At 39.7% G+C, this 20,401-nt stretch overlaps 2 protein-coding genes across 2 annotated transcripts in view; both read left to right on the top strand.

Moving 5' to 3' along the window:
* The window catches only part of LOC128604031 (protein Dok-7-like), a 17,958-nt gene extending 9,664 nt beyond the window's left edge, over positions 1-8,294 (top strand). The window contains exons 4-8 of the mRNA XM_053618802.1: positions 2,471-2,671; positions 3,886-4,005; positions 7,447-7,539; positions 7,727-8,257; positions 8,290-8,294. Coding sequence (XP_053474777.1) covers positions 2,471-2,671; positions 3,886-4,005; positions 7,447-7,539; positions 7,727-8,257; positions 8,290-8,294 — 950 coding nt within the window. The remainder of the gene's footprint in view (positions 1-2,470; positions 2,672-3,885; positions 4,006-7,446; positions 7,540-7,726; positions 8,258-8,289) is intronic.
* The window catches only part of LOC128604240 (uncharacterized), a 26,761-nt gene continuing 14,641 nt past the window's right edge, over positions 8,282-20,401 (top strand). The window contains exons 1-4 of the mRNA XM_053619211.1: positions 8,282-8,454; positions 14,436-14,484; positions 17,091-17,179; positions 18,554-18,623. Coding sequence (XP_053475186.1) covers positions 8,362-8,454; positions 14,436-14,484; positions 17,091-17,179; positions 18,554-18,623 — 301 coding nt within the window. The 5' untranslated portion in view covers positions 8,282-8,361. The remainder of the gene's footprint in view (positions 8,455-14,435; positions 14,485-17,090; positions 17,180-18,553; positions 18,624-20,401) is intronic.

Raw genomic sequence — 20,401 nt, 5'->3', positions numbered from 1 at the left:
GTCTATGTGTTTACATCACTGTGAAAACTTTTGTTTCAATTTTAGAAATCTTGTTAGTGTTACACTATATGGCCAAAAGTTTGTGGACACCTGATATTTTGTACCCATATGTACTCTTTGAACGTCCCAATCCAGATTTATTCCCCCCTGCTATAACACCCTCCACTCTTTCAGAAAGGCGTTCCACTAGATTTTAGAGCAGGGTTGTGGGGATTTGTCCATTCAGCGACAAGAGCATTAGTGAGGTCAATCACTGAGATGAGCATCTTATAATAATGCCAACTTTAAAGGCTGTTAAATATGGGAATAAGATAAGAAATGTAGGTTTTATCAAAGTCTTGCCCCCGTGTTTTAGAGCATTTCTGAATGCTACATGCGGAACTTTACTGAGATCAAACACATGCTCGTTCCAGTAGTAAAAGTAATCAGACACATAAATGTACATGCCTGTGATTTTTCTGTTTAATGGATTATTAACCGGATTACCCACCTCATTCATTTGGATAGAAATTTTATTCGGATTGACCTCAGTCGGTTTACTCAATTCCAACTGAGGTGTTTGCATAAACATTTTCTATTCCAACTGCGCTATCACTAGAGTTATTAGATTATTAGGCTGCAGCCATTGAAAAATACACATACAGCTGTCACTTAAAGGTGGTTGAGATGGATGCAATTACAGTGAACACAAAACAGCGGAGACTAATGATGACACATAAAGGAACAACCAATGACAATACAGGGGTGGAGACAGAACAGAAATCAAAAGAAATGCACGTGTCAAAAGTAAACAAAGTCAGTGTCACTGAAAAACCCGGAAGTGCACACTCACGCTTCGGGTTTTAACACGTGCTGTGTGCTACAGCACTATCGCGAGGGGAAATCGTGACAACAGCAGAGTGCACAGGAAAAAAACAGAGCATAAAATGACAACAAAGTGGACAAATAGACCAGATCCAGTACAACCATAGAGTTGAGCAATTGAGGACTAATAGTCTTGCCCAAGGACCTAACACACATACACACTCAAATACGATGACTCAGTGAGGTGAGGCCAAATTACTCGCTGCCCATGTGCCGAACAGATGTGTTTGGGTATTTATCAGTCACTTTAACAAACATTTCACAATTAGTGAGATCAATCACGGAGATGGTCTAGTGCGCAGTCGACATTCCAGTTCGTCCCAAAGGTGTTCAGTGGGGTTGAGGTCAGGGCTTTGTGCAGGTCTCTTCAGGTCACACACGAAAGCAAATTGCAGATCTGGGATTATAGTGAACAAGATTTCAACATGGATTTACATTTAGTCAATTAGTAGACACTTTTATGCAGAGTAATTTATGCAAAACGTGCAAATAGTTGAAGGTGTACCAATACAAAGCCTTTAGCGAATCTGCAAGGATTCGTAACCTAAACACAAGAGAGAAATGCTAGTTCGTACAAGTGCTAGAGTGGTCAAAGACCATTTGCATAAACTGTATACAAAATTATCAGTCAAGAAAAGGAACATCTCAGTCTAAGAGCACAAGTAATAATACAATAAATACAAAAATCAAATGAATGCATGGTGAGACTAATGAGAGTATAAATGAAGATCTGCTGACTCACCCTGTTAATTGAATGTTATAACACCCCCTAATGAGAAACATGTCAAAATTGGTAGGATACCTCAAAAACATGTAATATATGTCCACCAAATTTGGTATCAATATGTAAAAGATATATTGCCTCATTTGCTGTTTGGCATCTGCGCCATCAAATAGAGTACAGTATCATGGGCAAACTCCTCTGAAAACGAAAATTCCATCCAATAACTTGTTTTCAGGTACAGTCTGTATATCATCTCAGTCAAGTTTGATGAAGATTGGATTAGATTTGTAAGAAGGAAAAACCAAACAGGGTTCCATATTCAATATTATGGTAATTAGCTTAATATTTAAAGGTCAGAGCTAGAAGATTCTAATTGTAATTACGTTCATCTTGAGGTAACTAATCAGCATATTGAACAGCAGTACTTCTGTTTTTAGATTGAAAAGGGTAACGCTGCATTATAATGCCAGCATCAAGCCAATCAGACTTGTCTCTCTTAAAGGAGACCTCCAACGGTAATAGTATGAAAGCTTTGGAAGCTGATCTGTTTGAGCAGAGTGTACAGATAAGGAGGTGAGACAGCTGGACAGACTAAACGTCTACAGCACTGCTGCATCATGCGCTCTGTTGGAACAGTTGAATTCCCAGCAGGGCAGTTGAACAGCATTCTGAGTAATGTAGGGAAACGTTACTTAAAGTGAAAATAGCTCAAGGTGTTGTTGAGACATTTAAAGTAAAAAAAAAAAAAAAAAAAAAGTTTAATTACAAAATAAATCGTGGATGCCATTAAAGATCACACTTTCAGGGTGGATTTTTCATTTAACGCCCTCTTATGCACTTTTTGTCTCTTTCTGTCTCTGTCTTGCTCTTTCTACAAAATAGTACACAGTTTTAAGGTGACGGTCCTGCCTGGTACTAAGCTGGAAACTGGTCTGGCCACACTTCATTTGTGCAACAATCTGCTCGTCATTGCCAGGGACGTCCCCCCTGTTATCGGTGGCCAGTGGAACCTTCTGGACCTGCGCAGATACGGCCCAGTCCCCAATGGCTTTGTGTTTGAGGGTGGCACTCGTTGTGGTTATTGTAAGTAAGCAGGGCATGTAAGTGTGTTCTGGTGTCATCCTTGTGAGGGTTGTGAAAAATCAGACAGAATACTGGGGACCAAAGCTTTAGTGTTTATACAGTACATGATGCAAATATGTTGGATGTTTGTTGTTAAAACTTGCAAAAGTGTAAAGATTTGTTTATGTAAAACAAGGCACTGATTGACTCTCTGTCAGTCCTGATGCAGGTAGTGTTACAAATTTGAAAGGTTTTATCCCTTAACATGCAGCAAAAGTCTTTTGATGTTTCATGGTTCTTCAGTATGTAATGTTGTGCAGATGTTTAGTAAAGAGTCAGCAATGATGTGTTTGTGTTTGTACAACATGAATGTGTGGTATGCTGCTTATGTGACACCGCTGTCTTTCGTTTAATCCCTTGACATGCAGTCTGTCCATACAGTGCCAATTTTTTTCATCACCTGTAAGATGAGTCAGAGTGTTTTAAATGCCTCACATGCTGCAGATAACAATAGGACTATCTGACAGTTTTGTTCGGTCAAAGGAAACCTTGCTTTTTTTCTTTGTTTGTTTGTTTTTTAAAATTAAAATAAAATAAAATTAAAAATGTAATGGTTTGTGAAGAGAAGGTTATTGTTAGGTTTAGGTGTAGGTATGAAATTAATTAGCTGTGTTAATAATTATGTCAATGGAAGGCACTCAGAAGAAAAGTTAGACAAATGTGTGTGTTGGTGGTGGAGGGTATTCATTCTGGGTGGTCTAGCTGCTAAGTTAACATAAGTCTCCCTGTTGACCACCAGCCTAGGGAGGTCACACATACATCACACATGTGAGTAAATCTAGACATCTATCCACCCACTGACCCTCACACGCTCACTCAAGGCCAGCTGTCACTCAGAGTATTTCTGAAGTGTGGTTTTTCTACTTGCGCATGGGAGAGAAGCAGACAGTAACATGTTACTATTTACGCTATACATATGCCCTGTAGCTGCACAGCAGAGTGTTTTTATGGTAATAATACTCAGTGTTAATACGACTACATTGTTATCCTGAATAAACACAAATATTGTTCTTGTCACGTGTTTAAAGATACGTTCCATTGTTTTTAATTTAATCCCTATACATCACATCTTTAGAATACCTGTACAGAGAAAAGAATGTAAAACTGTTTATTAGGCAATCATTTATAATGGAAGCCAAAAGGTACGTGTTAAAGGTCTGTGTGTCTGTGTGTAGGGGCTGGTGTGTTCTTCTTATCCTGTGCTGAAGGGGAGCAGATCAGTTTTCTGTTTGACTGCATTGTGCGCGGAATCTCCCCCTCCAGAACTCCCTTTGGAATCAAACCACTGCTGCCAGGTGTGAATATGTGTGTGTCTGTGTGTGTCTGTCTGTGTGTGTCTGTCTGTCTGTCTGTCTGTGTGTGTGTGTGTGTGTGTGTGTGTGTGTGTGTGTGTGTGTGTGTGTGTGTGCCTATGATCATTTGAAAATACTGGCTACAACAGGTTAACGGCTATGACTCCTCATTAGCGTAGGTTTATAAGAATACAGTGTGGCAATACATTAGTAATGAGTACAGTGTCAAATATTAATAACCATTATACAGTTTAATGATGTTTTTAAGGTGGATTCACATGTGGAGAAAATTGATTCACTGTGGCAACCCCTGAACTAGGGAAAAGCCGAAATGGAAAGAGAAAGAGAAAGATACAGTTTAATGATGACAATATGCTGTATGTCAGTTAATTATGTCCATGTCATTATGCATGTTCTATTGAGCCCAAGCCCCTGGTGTTTTCATTTTCAGTTGTGTACTGGTGAAGGTTATACAGTCCCTCCAGGATTTACCAATTTTGTGATCACAGAAATGAACGCAAAATCATGCAAACTCCATAATTTTTGGAGGAGCTTGCAGTTTTTCAAAACTACCGCAGATTTTAGGCCATGACGCGTCATGTGACGACAACACAACACACATTCAGCCAAAGCCGTCTTCAATTCATGTCGAGCATGAGTACAGAGAAAAGGTCTCACTTACCAACAGACATCACTGCAAAAGACTGTGCAAAACAATTTCATGCATTTGCAGTTTCGCCAATTCAAGTAGGTTTCTGCAACAACAAAAAAAGCACAAAAACTCCCCAAGCTGCATCACAAAGTAAAAAAAAAAGCCACAAAATCAAGCATTTTTGTCTTCAATAAGCACAAAAAAAACTGCGAAATCCTGTACAGGCTGGTAATAGGTCATGTACATGTATTTGATCAGCTAGCTAATTAGAGGCTAACACGCGTGTGGCTGCATCAGGCACCTAAGATTTATGGGTATTCCTGTTCTCACACTTCGCACTAGCCAATCAGATCTGAGCTGATCAACTATTCTTACACTCACAGACAGAATAAATAGTGAGTGAGAAGAAGGCAAGGTCGGGGCTAAAGTCTCATCAGAGCCTCCATCACACTCAATCACTTGTAGTGCAGTACATAGTCTCCCTTTCCTCCCCTTCTTCTCCATCTCTGTCACAGTGCTGTAATAAGAGCAGTTCTGTTCTCCACTGTGCCTGAGTTTATGAAGTCATTGATTAGAAATGAAATCAGCAACAGATGCGTTGGGTCTGCAAATTTCACACACTTCTCAGTTACTTCGCCTTGGAATCAAAATGTGTTGGCTTTGTCTTATGACAAAGAAAAATATTTTCCAAAGTTTCCTAAAAGTTGGTTTAATATCCTTTATTAGCATTGTTGTCAAAAGATCAGCAGAGGTGTCCCTGTGTCCATGGTTTCACTTGGCTATATGCCATCATTCCCACATGCAAGGCCTATTAATAGTAGTTAAATGCTAGACAAACACAGAGGTGTTTGCTTCAACACCCCACCCTCTACATTCATCTCCACTGGCTCTGCAGTACAAAAATACACTGCGAGAGGGCAGCATTTTTATATTCTAATCCTATCATTACATCTTTACAACAATGTAGAAAAGTGTTTAACGGATAGCAGGTTGATTAGTATATTGAACAGTTTTTCTTGATTTTGTGCTACATCACATCGCAACTGTATTCTATTCTACTTAACAACTGCAATCTGCATTATCAGTTAAAAAAATAATAATTACCACCTGATTTATTATAGGCTTCAATGCAAATACAGTACTTGCTCTAAAGGGGTGATCTAGATTCATTTGAAAAGCTCATCTTTTGAGGAAAAAAAAAACTATTTCTCAAAGAAAATCAAGGTAAGCAGCGTAAATCTGAATCTATAAGTCTATAAGTAAGTTTTACTAACATACTGTTTACAATCCCTTACCAAAGTATTGGAACGGCAAGGCGAATTCTTTTGTTTTTGCTTTACACTGAAGACATTTGGGTTTGAGATCAAAATATGAATATGAGATCAAAATTTCAGCTTTCATTGCCTGATATTTACATCCAGATGTGTTTAAAAACTTTAAAAACTTGTTTGAACCCACCCATTTTTCAAGTGTTCAGTAATATTGGACCATGTAACTGATATGTGTTTCTTGTTGCCCAGGTATGCCCTGTTAGATTGATTGTTTAAACAATTAATAGCTCTGAATGTCTACTCTTGGTTTGAGTTTCAAACTTGGGTTTCACCTGTAAGACTGCATCTATTGTTAAAAATGATAAACTAACATGAAGACCAGAGAGCTGTCTATGGGAGAAAAGCAAGCCATTTTAAAGCTGAGAAAAGAGGGAAAATCGAACAGAGCCATTGTACAAGAATTGGGCATAGGTAATACAATATGGAATGTCCTGAAAAAGAATGAAACTACTGTCGTACTAACAACCGGCCATCGAACAGGTCGGCCAAGCAAAACAACAACAGCTGATGACAGAAACATTGTGAGAGCTGTGAATAAAACCCCAAAAACATCAGAGACATCACCAACCAGCAGTAAGGCCAGATTGGAATTTGCAAAGAAATACAGAGATGAGCCACAAAAGTTCTGGAACCAAGATTAACCTCTACCAAACTGGTGGAAAGGCCAAACTGTGGAGAAAGAATGCATCTGCTCATGATCCAAAACATAGAAGCTCATCAGTCAACCATGGTGGAATTAGTGTCATGGCTTGGGCTTGCATTGCTGGAATAGGATCACTAATCTTTATTGATGATGTGACTCATGATGTACTCGTCAGTGGGTCGCTGATGCAGTTATTGCAAACAAGGGATATGAAACCAAATATTAAGTGTTATTTACTCGATTTTACTTTAAGACTGTCCGTTCCAATACCTTTGCTCACCTAAAAATTGGGTGTTCTGCTACCAAAGGTGCCATGTTCTAAGTTGTTGAACACATCTAGATGTAAATATCAGGAAATGAAAGCTGGAATTGTGGTCTACTGTCTCCTATTCATCTTTTTGATCTCAAACCTAAATGTCTTCAGTGTACAGCAAAAACAATAGCGCTGGCCTTGATGTTCCAATACTTTTGGAGGGGCGGTGTCGTCGACATATCTTTTGACAGCCCAGGTGGAATACAGCCCTATAACAGTGGTGTTGTAAGACCTACATAGTGTGTTGTTTGTCTTCAAACATGATTATTATAAAATATATGAAAATATTATGAAAACATTAATAGTACTTGAATATAGTCTTGCGTTTGCCCACTTCTATGAATGAACTGCTCAGAGTTTATCCTTGAGTATTTTCTTTGTCTGTTAACTGTTGAAATTGCAGATGTTGACAGTATTAAAGTGAATAGGAGGCTCTGCATAGTGTATCCCAAAATACCTAGATTAAGAGATTCCTGGTGAATTTTCCCATCTGTGTGACTCCCAGAGCCGAGTGCCAGTGCAGCATCAGCAGAGGAGCGACTGAACCAAGAGGCTGAAGAGTTGGAGAAGAGGCTCAGCCTGCTTTCTCATAACGCAGGTGCTTGTTTTTCTAGGTTTTACATGTTAAATATAGGTTTCTACAGTCCCAAGTGGTACAACAGAAAAGCGTTCATCTTATCACCTATTGCTAATGAGTTAAATCAAGAAAAAAGATTGATGTTATGGTTGCTGGTTACCAAGACTGTGTATTCAGTCTAACTCTCTTTTTCTGTATCTTGTGTTAGCATCCACCTCCAGTTTCAGTTCCTCAGTAGCTGGAGATGACCGCAGCATATCCGGGTCCTCCGACTCAGAAACCAGCCACTCGGATTCCAGTATCAGCAGCCGATTGGCCCTGTGGGTGGAGCCGGTTCCCACCACCACAGCTGAGTCCACTAGAACTGCCTCTCATGGAGAGGAGAAACTGCCAGTTAATCCAGCCAGTGGGCCCAAACTGCCATCAAAGCCCACTCTCTCACGGAGACTTCAGGAAATTGGCCGACAGAGCTCCTCAGACAGCGGCATTGCCACAGGAAGCCACTCCTCCTATTCTGGCAGCTTTTCATCCTACACAGGCAGCCTAGACACAGGGAGCCCCAAAGAGGAGTATGGTACTCTGCTCAGCCTACCGCCATTCTCTAGTCCCGAAAAGCATCGTTGTACCTGTCCAGTCAGCCACACCCATGAGTACCAAGTGCCTTCATCACTACGCTACCTGTATGACACGCCCCGCAGTCTTCTTGAAGAAGCCAGAGAGCAGAAAGGAGCTTCAGCCAGTGAACAGACTGAGGAAACAATTAAAGAGCAGAGTGAAGCCTCAGCTGCTGCATGCTCTGTTCCTGAATCTCCCAGAGACTCGGAGGCTCGGGGTTCATCAAGCATGGACACGCATTCTGACTGCCTGATTTGCTGTCCCCATCTGACTTCATCTAGAATGCTCTTCACCACCTGCCCCATCTGTGGTGGCTTAAAGGTACACAACCATTCACACACACTAGTGGGTATTACAGAATATCAAGCAGGACTCAAGGTAAATGATCTTATTAATTAGTGGTTAAAACAAATTTGCTATAAAAATATAACAGAAGCCATTTTAATCCTAATTAGAAATAATTAATATTAGAAAGCTGCTGTTCTCTCTGTTTATTTTTGCACTGATCGTTACAGTCTTACCAGATTAGGAAGCGTGCCCATAATTAGAGTATTTTAGTCATCTTGAGCCAAAAAATTGCCAAAAATTGCTAAACATTTGTGCAGCAATTTCTGCCACTCAAGTTCAAAGATTTGTGAAAGTTGGAACACCATGGAAAATGCTAATAAAAACAAAGAGGAGTGATTTGTAAATTTACTTTCACTTGTATTTAAAAGAAAAAAACATATAAAGACAGGATATTTGATGTTTTACCTAATCAACTGCATAGTTTTTTGAAGGTAAACATTTATTTTGAAATTGATGCACGCAACACATTCCAAAAAAGTTTGGAAATGGACAATTTAGGACTAATAGCGATGTGAGGAGTTGAAATAAGAAGGTGATGTGAAACAGGTGAGGCAATCGACTAATCATGGTATATAAGGAGCTTCCAAAAAAATCCTAGTCCTTCAAGAGCAAGGATGGGTACAAGGCTTGCCAATCTGCCAACAGATGCATCAGCGAATAATCCAACACTTTGAGAACAACATTCCCCAAAGAAAATCGGTAGGATTTTGGACATTTCACCTTCTAAAGTGCACAATATAATTAAAAGAGTCAAGCAATCCGGTCAGATCTCGGTGCATAAAGGGCAAGGCCGAAAACCACTTCTGAATACGCGTGCTCTCCGATCCCTCAGATGTCACTGGCTTAAAAACCGTCATGAGTCTGTAATATCTTGACATGGGCTCAGGAAAACTTTGGTAAACTTTTGTCAGTCAACACCATTCGCCGCTGTTAAGGTTTTACTATGCAAAGCAGAAGCCATACAGCAACACTGTCCAGAAGCGCCGTCGACTTCTCTGGGCTCGGTCTTATCTGAGATGGACAGCAGCACAGTGGAATCGTGTTTTGTGGTCTGATGAGTCAACATTTCAAATAGGTTTTGGACAAAACAGCCGTCGTGTTCTCTGGCCCATAGAGGAAAAGGACCAACTAAGCTGTTATCAGCGTCAGATCCAAAAGTCTGTCATGGTATGGGGTGTGTCAGTGCCCATGGCATGGGTAACTTGCACATCTGTGAGGGTACCATTAATGCAGAAAGATATGTACACATTTTGGAGCAACATATGCTGCCATTCAGAGCAGGACAACGCCAAACCACATTCTGCCCGGGTTACAAGCGCATGGTTGCATAAGCAGAGAGTGCGAGTGCTAGCATGGCCTGCCTGCATTCCTGACCTGTCTCAGATTGAGAATGTGTGGCACATTATGAAGCGCAAAATAAGGCAACGAAGGCCTCGTGCAGTTGCACAGCTAAAGAAATGCATAATGGATGAATCGTGGAAATTCCGCTTGCTAAACTTAACCAACTGGTGTCTTCAGCGCCCAAATGCTTAATAAGTGTTATTAAAAGAAAAGCTGATGATACAAAGTAAACATTAAAATTTTTTTGGAGTGTGTTGCAGTCATCAGATTTGAAATTAGTGTATATTTTTGAAAATAAATTAAATTCACAAGTAAAACATAAAATAGTGTGTTAATAATGTGCTTTCAATATAGTACAGTGTGAACTGAATTTTCAAATGACTCTTTTTTCCATACTGTCCCAGCTTTTTCCGAATTGGGGTTGTAATATTATCTATTGTCTCAATTACTTGTTGCAGTCCTGATGTCTCTAATAATCTGATAGTCAGGATTGGCATGTTATATTTACTAAGCTAGTGAATAAAACATAAAAAATACTCCATGCAAGAGCAGCAAACAGCAGTAGGTATAAAATAAACAAAAGGTAAAATGGCCTTAATCTGGGGGGCATGGTAGCTTAGTGGTTAGCAGGTTTGCCTCACACCTCCAGGGTTGAGGGTTCAATTCCCACTGCAGCCCTGTGGCTGCGGAGTTTGCGTGTTCTCCCTGTACTGTGGGGGTTTCCTCCCCCAGTCCAAAGACATGCATTATAGGCTGATTGGCATTTCCAAAAATGTGTCTGTAGTGTGTGATTGTGCCCTGCAATGGATTGGCACCCTGCCCAGGGTGTCCCCCACCTTGTGCCCCATTCCCCCTGGGATAGGCTCCAGGTTCCCTGTGACCCAGTAAAATAAGTGATACAGAAAATGGATGGATGTATTTATCTGCAAACCTGAGATTTAATGTAGTTGAAAGAGTTCTCCTGGATGATACTGGAAATCTATTTCCACAAACTTCATAAATGAGAGTAAAAACAGCCTGTGAGCCAGATGCGCGAGCTGAAAGTGGATAGCTTCCACAAACCCACAAACTCTCTGGGCAAACAGCTGTAGAAATTGTTTCTTTAGAAGAGACTTCAGCCTGCCTGATCATATTTCCTCTAGCTTGTCTGGTCCCTCTCCCATCTCCCCAAAACATGCTGGTAGGTGGATTGGCTATGCTAAATTGATCTGTTGATGGACCGGTGTATTTTTGAATTGCACCCAACATTCCATGTATTTGGATTCTCTGTGATCCTGACCAAGATGAATAAACATTGAATGGATAGGAAATTATATACCCACAAATCGAACAAAAACACCGTTTGATTTGCGTAATGATTACTTGCTTGAACCCAACTAATTATATATTTTATTCTAGAAAAAAATTCTAAAATGTTAGTGATACCCAGACCATAGTGAGATGCTATGGGTCGAGCAGATAGTGGTGTCATGTTGCATTTAGAGAGGTTTATTCACGGCCACTACAGCAGTTCTGACATGCAAGGACAGGGCATTAGGACCTGCTGTCACCACACTCTTAGGATTTCGACCACTAGCCCTGCAATGTATGACAAGTTAATCGCTACTGATTTGTGTTAAGTGTTCATTCTGTAAGATAACAACATTAAGGTGGCTACTTTGAAAACACGACCACAGAAATAGGCTACTTACTTTGGGAAGCCTTCAGTATTTGCTTTGCCAGCTGGGTAATTTGAAACATTGGCAAAATAGGCTTTTCGAGCACTGCCTAGCAATGTTCTGCTTTTCAGTAATATTTTCTGACTGCATCATAAGCAGAACATGATGTCGGTGGAGTCCTGTTTTCTTTTCTGCAGCTTCCTAGATTCTAAAGACACCACTAGATAGAAGATTGAAAAATGATTTAATATAGCTCAGACACATGAGCTGCTGGTGGATACAGTTGAAGGTACATCTTGGGCACATTTGAAGCAGGAGATATACGAATCTTTGAACAAATTGTGACAGTTATAGTCAAAAGATAAACGTGTTGTATAGCACTTATAGCAACACACACACACACACACACACAAGTATTCTCTCTCCTGTACTCTCTCTCTCTCTCTCGTTCTCTCAGTCTTTTGCAGAACATTAGCTTAACAGTTTATTGTGCTATTTGAGTCTTCATTTGAAGACCAGACCTGAATGAATATTATTTAAAAGATAAATGATAAAAGAAGTAGTATAAAAGAGGTATTACATTTTATCTCCTCACCCTCAGTGTTCTTATGAAGCTGTGATCAGATAATGCACAGTAAAAGGCTCTTTGATGCTAACATTTCTTTGTGACTCACTGCTGTAATTAACATTTGTTTGCTAGATCAAACAGAAGAATATATACCTCAGATAGACAGCTCATGCTGCACCTTGGTAGTAGCACTGTGTGGAGGAGGTCCATTCTCTCACACAGATCATTTTCATTTTTATTGAGTCTAGGGCTGCAGGTAATGATTATTCTGATAATTAGTGAATCATTTATTTATTAGTGGGGTTGTTTTTTTTTAAATACTGTATGTTAGATACCAAATATATTTATTAAAAAATATTTCTGTACAGCATTTCATCCAACTAATACTATTATAGCACTCTTAACTAGTCTTAATTGAATAACTGCAATATGACATTACTGACATTTATCAGATAATCTGTAAAGTTTAAGAATATTATCAAGTATCAATCAGAGATGCCCAGACTCATGCATGGAGATGGTATTCTGTAATTCTTTCCAGTTAAAGCTGAACTATCTAACCAAGTGGTAGCTTGGTGGTTAAGACATTGGATTACTGATGGGAAGGTCATGAGTTCAAATCCCAGCACTGTCAATCTGCTACTGCTGGAATCTTGAGCCTATGGGGATTAATTTCAATCTAAAGCAGAACAGTGACTTGACCATACAAGATACATTTAAAATAATAATACTTATATTATCTATGCTCTTTCTACAAATAGCGTCACCACTCACTGATATGAGTTTCGTTTTAAAGTGAGAATACATTCGTCTCATCGACTAATCATTGAGTTAAGGCTGCATTCGTTCATTTTTAACACTTCAAGTTGTCATACAAACTACCAAATTTTTGTCCAAAATAGCATGAGATGATGTTTTGTGATAGGGCATGAATGCACAGCTGTTAAGCATAATCATGGTTCAACCAAGGACATCATGTTTCCACAGTTTCTCATATTCTTGTAAATGAATGACTACAAATTTAATATTGCTCACATGAAAGCACAAGTTGTGTCATGAGGTCAACAGCGTAGTATAATTTAAAGCATTTCCATACTTTAGAGGAGGTCGTACTGTTTTGTAACATCAAATTTCCATCAAATGCCACAGCGTACTTCACAATACAGACCAACTCATTGATAATGAAATGCATTACCAACTATCGTTATCAACGTTGTCGATTAGTTGTTACGGCCCAAAGTGAGTCACTCACTTCCGAAGCAGAATGGCTGAAAAATACAGTGCAGAATGTGCTACCTTTTGGAGACAGGATGCAGCCAGATTGAGCATGTGTAAACAGAATTAAAGGTGTTAAAGGTATACTACAACATTTTTCATCTAATATTTAGTTAGTGCATCTGTATGGACTGTGCTACAGACAGGAGTTTTACCACATATTGACTACGTTTACATGGACAGCAGTAATCTAATTATTGACCTTAATCTAAGTAAGGTAATATTGTGATTAAGGTGTTTACATGAGTCGCTTTTATAATACTGCTGTCATGTACCCGTTTTACATGTTATTGATCATAATTAGATTAAGAGCCCGCGTCATTACGTCACCGCGCCACGCTGTCCGACGTCCCTCCAGAATTTCACGTATCGACATACAGTTCGTCTTTGTTATGGTACCGTATACAGTTTTGGATGTTTTTATTAAATTTTTTTACGAACGCTTCAAGTGCGGTTAATTATTAGTCATGCTGTACATGGAAATAGACAACTGCTTGAAGCCGTGGGCTGCGTCTCAAATCGCATACTTACCTACTGTATAGTAGCCGAGATGCATGTATTTTTCCCCACTACAGGCCTATAGTAGGCAAGTATGCATTTTGGGACACAGCCGAACTCTCTTGTTTGCCGTAAAACGTAAAACTGCCGTGTGTGATCGTGTCCTGTCGCAAAATGCGGTGAAAATGCTCACACGTGGTTCATAATGTGATTAAGGTGTTTACATGTCTGTAATGCACGTCCATAATACGATCAAAACAGGAGTAATCCACCTGTCTTAAATCGATTAGAGCTTAATTAGATTATGACCATAATTAGATTAAGGTTGCTGTTTACATGGTAGTTTCTTAATCAAATTATGGTCTTAATTAGATTAAGAGTGGATTATTGTTGTCCATGTAAACGCAGTCATTGAGAAAGCAGAAAACATTGCGAAATCTCTAGATTCACTTTTAATGGATATCGAAGGGCAGATGTTGAATTCTAACAATAAATGTTTATGTAAAATGTATTTTTGTATATCTGTTACGCGTGGAAATCTAAATCCTCCCTTAGTCCTACTTTATACAGTAAGTGAGTTTTTAACTAATTTGATGATTTCTGTTCTTGAACAGAGAGCACCCTTACCTCAGGCAGGAGCTTCACTACAGCCTGGCGTGCCAGGTAGGACATTCTTCATGCTGAACAGCTATGAACAGCTGCACTCTAAAGCTTATGTAATTTAATTAGGTTATGTTCACAAGAACCTTCAGGACCATTCAGCACAGTAAAATTCAATTTAACCATTAGGCTACATTTATAACAACATTTTAGAGTCAAAATCAAAATCACACCTCTTGCTATTCATTTTACTGAGAGCATTGGTAAGTGACACCATACACCAACACATGGTAATGCAAGGTGTCCATTTAAAACGTTCCCAGGTGTTTAACTTTAGACTGAATTTTTGAGGTAACCATTTGTTACCATTGCTAACTGCAATAAAATCAGCATTATGCTTCACAGTTTGGTTCATGTTACTATAGAATGTGTATTTGCCAGTTCATTAGGTACATCTAGCTTACATCCACACTCCTTGGGCCTTTTACTAGGTACACCTACCATAAGTGAAAACGTGAGAGAGAAGTGCTAGCAATCAGTCCTCCGACAGGCTAATGACACATTGTGGTGTTATATATTGGTTGAATGCTGATTGATTGGTAGAGTGTTTTGTCCAGTTGCGTACCCAGAAATGTTTTGATGTGACGTTTTGTCATTTCTTCCATGGGTTTAATCAAGTTCAAAATAATATTGTTCAATTCAGAGTAATATTGTTCAAAATACATCTGATGTGTGAACAATGAAATTCTCCCATCACATTCAATATTCTGTGGGTCCGTATGTTCTAGCCCTGATTTGTTCAAGTTTAAAGGCATGTGTTTATGTTTAAAGACAGTGGTGCTGACGCTATTGTAAAATCTCATCTCAGACAAATCTGGAACTTTGGAGGCACAACTACATGGAGAACAATTGCATAATTGAATAGCACACCTAGAAAATTAACTTAAGAGTCTATGTAACCCATATGTTAACAACTTCCCCACCTAAATATTGACAAAACCTTTGGACTTAAGCGGCTAACTATGAAAATAGCCCAGCAGTTGTTTACCTATGATTTTTCATGCATAACAATGATTAATGATTAATAGTCTGATTATACTATATGTAAAACAGCAGGTAAGTAGAAACTTTTTAAAGGTCCCATTTTCAGAACATCAGGTGTTACTTCAGCAGGTGGAAAATCGACGAGTCTCATCAGTGATACGTCAGCTCATGCCACCAATCTGGAGTGGAATCCCCAAACAGATAAGCTGCAAAAGGGAAGCCCTAAGTGCTATATAGAGAGTCTGTCTGATCTGTTAGGACATTATTCTCAAGGGAGAACTGGCACAGCACCAATTATACCAAGCCTGCCTGATCTGATAAGGCTTTATTGTCCTCCAGGGAACAATAGCCTGGGATCAGCCCAATCTGGTGCATATATCCCGATGGCCTCAGCATTAACATCACCTCAGTGCCTTTCATCTTGCCAAGTTTATCCCACCGTTCTTTCCTACCATACCTCTCGCTCAACAATCTATGAGAACTGCCTACAATGTAGAAAAGGTCAGGATGGCTGCATGCTGCCCAAGGCTGTTCCTCCAGTAATTAGTAGCTTGAGCCACCCATCTGGACAAAAGAGCACTGGTGGGCAGGGTCACTCTCCCTTTCTCCAGGACCTGAGTGCTAGCTGCTGGGGATTAAGTTCAAAGACCCCTCCTGTGGAAGAACCTCCTCATCTTCCTACATCCACCTCCCAGCCACTTTTACAGCTCAGTAATGGAGAAACAACACTGGGAGGTAAGGGATCAACCAAGAGTCTCAGCTAAACTCTTGTGGGCACTCTTGTAGTCTAACCCAAGAGAACAAAACAACACTCACTTCTCGTTTGTATTGCTTTTGAAGATCTTTCCTGAACATTTTCTTCTCTTTTGTGCTTGTTTCTCTCTGACAAAGTAATAAAACATATTTTCCTCCTGCTGGGTGCATGCCCTCTTCCTTTCTTGGCCTGTTTTCCTTCATTATGCCTGCTGCTTCCACCTCCTCACAGCCCCCCACCCCCAACCATTTCATCGATTTATTTCTTGTACTTGCTGTTTTGGAGTTATGGATGTTAGAGAGAATCTCTGGCTTCTGACAAAAACTTTAAAATTAAGTCATGGTGGCAGTTATTATTTTAAAGTGATGTGTGGTACGCTCAGTTTTGAGTAATGGTACTCCTTAGGCTAAGGCATTTTGGCAGTCTAGCTAGGGCTGCCATCTGAAGCACCAGCCCACAGACTGTTAGACAAATGTTCCAACTATATTCAGAGAGAAGGCTTAGCTGACTCTCTAGCATAGATCTCAACCTACGTTCTCAAGGCATGAGTAAGTGTATAGACTTGTATGGAAAATAACAAGCTAATCCTAAACACACATATATATGATATGTGGACTGATCGATCTGTTGTGCACCAAGGTCACAAAATACATGAACCTGATCATCACAACATGTACTCCACAACTGATTTTATAAGCCATGGGAGACCAAAGATGTATATGATTGAATATGATTGAAGTCATTGAAGTCCAGTTGCTGCTCAGGGTTACAGTGATTCCCAGATAGCATTTATTGGCTCATGTTCATGTGCATGCATACTGTAATATCAACATTGTCCATCAAATTACTTTCTTTTTTTTTTCCTGTACAGATAAGAAGCAGAGAAGTCATGCAGAGAGAGGGAGAATGGATCCCACCTATGAGATCATGGAGGGCCAAGCCACAGACAGGAGCTCAGAGGTTCAACACTGAATGAGATGAAGGGTCTGGCACTGACATAGACAGGCTGTGATAGAGAGAGAGAGAGAGAGAAAGAGAGAGAGAGAGAAAAGGCGAGGGAAACAGCATCATGTTTGTCATAACTTAAGTGTGTAAGCTAGTTAGAGCTTGTGATAAGCCCAGTGTTCTGAACAGGGTGTGTTGCGTAAAAGTTTGGACAAAGAATTTTCACACCCTCCTACAAGACAATCATAGAGAAAGAAGCTTTTCATACTGAAGCATCTTTTTTTTCTTTCGCTGACTTTCTCTCTGCCAACATCCCTTTGAAAAAAAAAACACTTAATGAACACACAGGGAATTTCTGAATGCACCAACCCAGCCTGGAATGAAAACCTGTAGTATAGACTAAATACATAATAATCATGGTGGGTTTCCAAATTCCAAATGGTTTTCCAGGGATATGATTCTTAATTGAATTACAATTTAGTATTTTAGTCATATTATTTTCTATCTGTTGTGCTTTACCCCAAATACAGTGCTATGAAAAATGTATTAGCCCATCCGGAGTTCTTTGGTCTTTGTGTGTATCATACTAAATTGTTTCAGAATTTAAAACAAAATCTAAGATTTTGTATTTTGTGTTCTCAGCCAACCTGAGAACACAAAATAAAGTTTTTAAATGATAATGTTATTTATTGAAGCAAAAAAGCTATCCAATATCAACTGGACCTGTGTGAAAATGTTACTAATTCCCCAAATCTATGAAGCTGCATTCATAATGGGTTTCAGCTGGACTAGACACACCCAGGCCTGATTACTGCAAAGCCTGTTCAATCAAATCAACACTTAAGGGAACTTTTTCAACAGCATGAAGTTGGTTAAAAGGTCTTACCCAGTAACACACTATGCCAAAGTTGAAAGAAATTCCAGAAATGATGAGGAAGAATGTGATTGAAATGCATCAGTCTGGGAAGGGTTACCACGCAATTTTTCCAAATGGAAAAACTCGGCACAGTAGTGAACCTTCCAACCTTTAAAAATTATTCCAAGAGCACAGCAACTACTTCACAAAAGACCCAAGAACAACATCAAAGGACACTGGGCAAAATGGCATCTATGGAAGAGTGGCAAAGTGAATACCACTGCTAACCCAGAAGAACATTAAGGCTCGTCTGAATTTTGCCAAAACACACCTTGATGATCCTCAAACCTTTTGGAAGAATGTTCTAAAACTATTTCGTATGATATCTACACAAAAACAGAAGAAATCAGCAAATACTTTTTCACAGCATTGTAGCACATTGTTACTGCCTTCTCTCTTCTAGAAGATTTAAATGTCGTCCTTACATAGCAAACATTATTTACCACCTAGTGACATATGTGACTCTTTTTCAGTCAGATGAGAAGAGCAGATATGACTTGATGGGCAGCTCTGGGCAGCAGAGGAGCACTGACGATCCTGAAGGTGAGCAACCACACGTTTTCTCTGACAATGTAGAACAACATGTGTTCCTCAGACTTCAATACACCTCCTTATCTGATACATACATTTCATTTTGTGGTACACACATTCACACTGTGTAGGTTAGGGTTATATTGTGGTGCTTTCACATATGCATCATTTAGTCCAAATCAAACCATGGTGCGTTTTTCCCCTTCGTGTGGTTCCTTTAGGCAGGTGACCAAAACATTTGGTTCAAGGGCAAGGTGGTCTTAGTCGGGTTCCGAGCATACTCTATTATGATTCGAGTACAGTGAGAAAGTGATTCACCCCTGCATCAACTCAACTGCAGGATATGAAACAAACTTGATGTATTTTGGGTTGCTGCTAGCGTTTTCTTGTAGATGTGAGGTGCAAAGCCAAAGGACAGAGCTGTAGAGCTGTTGAAATGTTTTAAGCCAACTAAAAGGAAAAAATAAATACTGTATGTATTATACAAAATGTTTTAAACTAGTTATTTATATAATCATCAAATAATTTATTTAGCACTGGCCCTGTGTTTCTATGTACCCTTGGCAAATATATCATTAAAGCGTCATGAAACACTAAACTACATTTTCTGAGATTTTCGAGAGTTGTTCATATCTCACATCATAAAAGACAATCTTAGCATCTGCTAATTTCAATTGTAGGAGAAAACTGGTTAATTTTCGTCTTCCTGGTTTAAAATCTTGTCCTGTCCCACGTCACAGGCAGTGACCTGGCAATGAACTATAGTTCTTCGATGACGTGTCGGTGTCTCATAATTATTCATGAGCCTGTGTGTTCTTATCCTATGAGAAGATGCTGTCTCTTAATTATTCATGACAGCACATGACTGCTTTCCTACAGATGTAGTAGATGAGAGAGGCGTTCAAATGGGTCGCAGGTGTTTGTTTCAGTGGTGTAAGAGTTTGAGTGTGTTTTCTCGGGAGAGCTATGAGAATTGGAGAAAGGTGGACTTCGTACTTGCTCATGAAAGCAGTTCGTGTCTACACAATGATGCGGTACTCAGTCCAAGGACTTTTCTGTCCCTTCAAATGTGTATGTGTCTAATTTTAACCATGACAGTTTTACTAACCGCTTAAACCTCCGCAGGCCGTCGCGTACAACTATACAACGAGACTCCGCATTGAAGGGAAGAGCCTTCACTTTTGTATTTGTGAAAAGCTCAAGCCTATTAGGTAACTACCATTCCAACATTTCTCTCATCCGCGCTGCCTCCGGCTCAAGGAAAACGATAATAAAATATATTATAAAAACTGTACATACAGTATATGATATAATATTAAAGCTTCATGGGCCATCTCCTGTAAAATTATGCAATGAGAGTCCGTGTTGAAGGGAAAAGCCTTCGTCTTTTATTCGTGATAAGCTCGAGCCTATTAGCTAACTACCATTCCGATATTTCTCATCCACGCTGCCTCCGGTTTTATTTCATGTATAGTCACACCAGGGGCTAATGGTTTAAATAGATAGGGCAGAGGACCTGCACTGCTATCTATTGTGTCTCCATTTAGCCCTGGGGATTCAGGAGGAGAGAAGTCAGCTGCCTCATCTGCAAACTTTGTCACTATCCATCTTTATTGTGAGTGTTCTGAAGGCTCGCCCCCCTCTTCCTCTCCTGCCTTTCCCTGCTACACCCACTCCCCCTCCCTTCTTCGCACAGCCATCCACACCCATTTAAGCTGCATTTTTCAAAAACATTGAGAGGTAGACTTGAGCTGAAAGAGGGAGGTTTCCTGACCCTTTAATTTCGCACT

Source organism: Ictalurus furcatus, chromosome 29, assembly GCF_023375685.1.
Source record: "Ictalurus furcatus strain D&B chromosome 29, Billie_1.0, whole genome shotgun sequence".
NCBI classification, from domain to species: domain Eukaryota; kingdom Metazoa; phylum Chordata; class Actinopteri; order Siluriformes; family Ictaluridae; genus Ictalurus; species Ictalurus furcatus.
Note: the sequence above shows the minus strand (reverse complement) of the source record. Positions and strands in the feature narration are given on the sequence as shown.